Source organism: Rhincodon typus, chromosome 17 (assembly GCF_021869965.1).
Source record: "Rhincodon typus isolate 14 chromosome 17, sRhiTyp1.1, whole genome shotgun sequence".
NCBI lineage: Eukaryota > Metazoa > Chordata > Chondrichthyes > Orectolobiformes > Rhincodontidae > Rhincodon > Rhincodon typus.
The window spans coordinates 57,591,091-57,595,936 of NC_063348.1; the positions used below are offsets into that span (position 1 = coordinate 57,591,091).

Here is a 4,846-nt window from a genome sequence, read left to right on the forward strand (position 1 = left end):
TCTCAACAGATGCTGCCAGACCTGCTGAGCTTTTCCAGCAACTTCTGTTTTTGTTCCTGATTTACAACATCCATAGTTCTATCGGTTGCCATTTACAAAGTCAGTTGCCCCATACATTTGTTTATCTCTCCTAACAGTTTGCCCCAACATCTTTTAAAGACTTGTGATTATGCATCTTTTGAGGATTCCTCTCCAAATAGGGCGTAAAACCATTTATCAGGTCAGAATATTTAAGATTGCCTCCCTATTTGATTACTTCACATACCTCCACATTCTGCCTATTCCACTAAACTAAGTTCTCTAGAAATCTGCCAGTATTCTCCTCACTATATTTATTATGTTGGAAAGTTTTTTGTATTGTCTGCAAATCTTGGGAAATTGTACACCCTGCATGCAAATCAAGGCCATTCATAAAGAAATTGGAAAACAGCGATCCAAATATTGATTCATGGGGGACCCCACCGCATACCATTTATCTGAAAAATATCCTCACCATAATTATCGTGAAATAACTGCACAGAGGCCAGTATCCTGTTACCAAGTCACCCATTATTAACGTGCATAGTATGTGGGCTTTGACTAGCCACTCAGAGCCTAACCCTGAAATGAATCCCCTGTTTAAATCTGTCAGCCAGGGCTCCCTATTGGCCCAGATGTATAACCCCAATCAAGGATCTCATACTCAATGAGATCCACCTGCCCCTCATTCTAATCACTGCGGGCCTCCCTCCAATCCTGAAGCCAGTTATGTCTCCAGGTGTCCCTTTAACTATATATTTCTATTTTCAAAATAAGTCTCTTGTGTGTTACTTAAATTCCTTTTGAAAATGCGATGTAAAGTACATTGTCTGTCTGTACAACATTTGTCAAGTCATTCTTTTATTTCTACAAAGGAAGAAAGGTTGGATTTGCCTTTAAGTAACTGCTGGCTCTCCCATGTCAATCCTTGCACTTCCAAGTGAGAATTCATTTTGTCTTTGACAGTTGGCTTCTTCTAGTTATCTCCTTGACAGTGTGGTTTCTGGTCAGTCTTTAGTAACCTTTTGAAGAACCCTCCTATCTTAGGATTCAAGACTTTGTACAACAACTTTTTAAAGGAGCAAGTTACTGCAGATGATGGAATCTCTACTGAAAACAAAACATGCTGGAGATCACCAGCATTTTTTTTGTTTTCAACCTTTTTAAGGAGATGGAGAGTTTTGTTTGCTTAATGCTTTTGTTTCAACGTATAGGTTGTACTGTATGCATGTGAAGCTATCAGAGCCAAAATAACAACAGCTGCTATGTCTCTTCTTTGAAAATTGACTCTTTAGGTCAATTTTCAAGGAAACTATTGATGTTGCTCTTGATTCTTGCACTTCTCATTCAGTAAAGTCACTCTGCCTTTTTCTCCCCTGTCCAGTGGGTATGGCTGCGCTGATCACTACTTGGAATCTGATACAGTACTTCACTCATTTCAAGTACTAGCAGAACTCTTGGTCTCTCCGGCCACTGAAGACATAATGTGTGATGTAGGAATGTGAGTGCATTTATTGTTGATTAATGAGATTGTTTTAATTGTTGAAATGTTAGAGCTGAGATTTTAGAGTCATAACAGGTGATGTGATGATTTGTCATTTGATAATTAATTTGACTGAGATATATTTAATTCCCTTTGTTATTTTAGTGCATGTTAACAATTTAACAAGTGTTATTGCAGGAATTTTTAAAAAAGAAGTAAAATAAAATATATATGGAAATATATAAGATCTCTATCAGAATTGTGTTGATTCTAATCTCTGCCCTGACAAGTCTGGCAAAGCTGTTTGAGCAAGGAATGATCATGATCGATGTTATGAGAAGATCTTGGAAAACTCCATTATCTAGCTTGCTACAATTAATTCTTTGTGTTGCACCTCTTGACTCTTCCCTCCATGGTGAAATTACTTTAGCTCTCTGATTGCAAGGCTATGAGGAAATTGCGCTGCTTTTTTGACTGAAGTACTGAAAAGTCATGTTGATGCCATTCAGATTTTCTGCTTTGAAATCTCTTGCTTATGACATCCTGTAGTTCTCATAAGTACCGTCAACTCACAGAATGCCCAGGAACAAGGGATTACAGAGTGGGTGTCAATGCTGAGTTGAGGTAAATGACAGAAGCTTCAGTTCAAGAGGCTGGTTTTCAGGAGGCTTTTGGAGAGGTGTGTAGGAAGACAAAAGACTCGTGCAACAGAATTCCAGAGAATGGGATCTGAGGGCCAATGGTTGTGCCACCAGTGAAAGAACAGTGTGGGAGGACAGGAGGGTTGTGGATTGGAATATGCAGCTTGAGATTGTCCATAACAGTTAGATATAGATGGATACATAATCAATGGTTTGGAGTACAGGGTGGAGGTGGCTGAGACCCGAGGTGGTGAACGGAGAATGCTGGTAAAGTTTGGGCTGCCGATAATAAAAATGCGAATGGAAGTCTTGAATGAAGACAGGTAGGCAATGAGTCGGTGCACATTGAGGTTTAGCAGAACAGTCAACAAGATGCTCTGAGATTGCTGGGAGTCAGATTTAATAGCAGGCAGATAGGGAGATTTAATTCAATAATTTAATCAGTTTTGACAGCGCTTAAAATGGAGGATTTTACACTTAAAGAAAGTAAAGGTGCCCTCTCTATGCAGCACGCTGACAGTGAGATGATGTTTTGGTGTGTTCCTCTGTACTGAAGGAACATGATGTGTTTTAGGGATGAGGTAACCAGACTTGCCTGGATTAACACAGTATTTCTGTTATATAGCAGGTGCAGTAGCAAAGCTAAATTTATCAAGAATAATGATGATTAGTCAGATCATGCAAAGGCTCTCACAGACATGAATCATCATCTTCAGGGCTGAGTTGAGGTTGATGTATTGGTGGTATCACTGGATTAGTAATTCAGAGGCCCAAGTAATGCTCTGGGAACAAGGGTTCAAATCCCACCACTCCAGCTGGTGAAATTTCAAATCAAAATAAATTTGAACCTAACCCTAATCCTGTTGAAAGCTGAGCCCAGTAATGGTGACCATGAAACAATCATCCATTTGTGAAATCCTTCCTCAGTCACTAATGTCTTTTAGGGAAGGAAGTTTGGTGAGCGGACCTTGTCAGACCTACATGTGACTCCAGACTCGCTGTAATCTGATTGGCTGTGAAAAGCCAATGAAATGGCAGGGCAAGCCACTCAGTTCAAGCACAATGAAATGCCATCCTTGCCAGCAATGCCATTTTCCCATGAAAGATTAAATGGGGCGAAAAAAAATTCATCCTGCTTTGATCAGAACCTGTGCTTCAAATTAACCTGGCAATACTGCTAGGTTATTAAAGGTTTATTTGTGCTTTTCCTAATCATGGACAAATAGTGGAAAATAGGGAAACAAATGATTTAATTCATCATTTTCCTCACGCAGTTAAAGCATCTGGATTATCGAACCTGTCTTTTTTTTTTCAAATTATACCATTGGAAAATAATAGAGGATTAGTTGAATAAGCTAAGATTAATTGTAATTGGTCCTAACCTCTGTCTTTTTTTCTGCAACCCCCAGGCCAGTCATGTACAAAAACACCCTCTACAACTGTAGAGTGATATTTCTCAACAAGTAAGTTGTTCTTTACTGTACTGTACTTGCTTTGTCATGTATTTGTGTTAATCTTTTATTGTTGAGATATATGCTTAAATACTGCTTTTCAGCAAAAATGTGTAGCAGCAATTAGCACTTCTCAAAGTAAAAATGCTCATTGGTTTGCATGGCATCACATCTAAAATTATTGTGATTATGTGTATTCTAATACTGTCATGAAATAATCTCAGCAGTACGCGTTATGCTCAACAATATATGCTGTACATTTAAAAGATGTTTGAAGCAACAATATATTTTTTCCCTGCATCCCTCAGCATCTCACCCTGCCCACCCCCTCCAAAAACAAAATAACACTGTTCGTTTGTCTTTGTGGCATCAGCCAATAGGAACAGTTGTTTACTTGGTCTAAAACTGGGCCTAATGTTGCGCGCCTCAATCATCCCTTTCTGTAATCTGTCTCACCCTGCCCTGAGGAAAATGACGCCAGGTCCTGAAGTGGTCATATGGAATTGCAGTGGCTGGCATCACTTTTTTGGTTTCTACCCTGCGTCATTATCAAGAAAGATCATAGAGCTCAGATATCCCAGTATTTCCCTAATCACTCTGCTTTCCAAACTGCTGTAGACAGGTTTCATCCCAGGTTCAGTACCAACCACAGCATAGAATTCAGCCTTGGCAAAAAACTACAGCTTTTGTCACAAGGAAATGGATCTTGAATGAATCTTCACTGGATTGTTAGGGCAGTGCTGGCTGGTTAACTGACACCTGAGAGATGTTGCATCTTTCAGTTAGCAACCACTGGTGGCTTGTAGTTTGAGTATTTGCTGGCATCTATCCTCCATTCTAAGTGTTTTCTAATCGGCCTGTTTGGAGATGGTTTTTACACACCACTGGAGCAGTTGACCCTTGAACCCGGGCCTCCTGGTTCTGAGGTAGGGACAAGACCACTCATCGCAACATCCCTCAATTCTCCTTTCTAGGCTGTCTAATTATCCACAGTAGATGATAAACTATTAGAGAGTAGTTGTTTGGGAATTCAGAACTTGAGTTTTCTGTGAAAGGACAAATTTTGTTGAAGGCTGATGCACAAAAAGTACCCAAGTAAAGTGGAAAAAAATTTGTATTGTGCGAGAGAAGAGTGCTGATTGGTTGTTAAATGGACTCTGATTAGTGGAGAGGCATTGCTGAGGAGAATGTGCCAGTTGATGATGACTGATTAGTAAACTGCACAGCGCAAAGAATTATGCTGAAAATTCATT

General features: G+C 39.6%; 1 protein-coding gene across 1 annotated transcript in view; it reads left to right on the forward strand.

Annotated features, from left to right (window-relative positions):
* The window catches only part of nadsyn1 (NAD synthetase 1), a 73,435-nt gene that overhangs the window by 6,274 nt on the left and 62,315 nt on the right, over positions 1–4,846 (forward strand). The window contains 2 exon segments of the mRNA XM_048606902.1: positions 1,403–1,519; positions 3,552–3,627. Coding sequence (XP_048462859.1) covers positions 1,403–1,519; positions 3,552–3,627 — 193 coding nt within the window.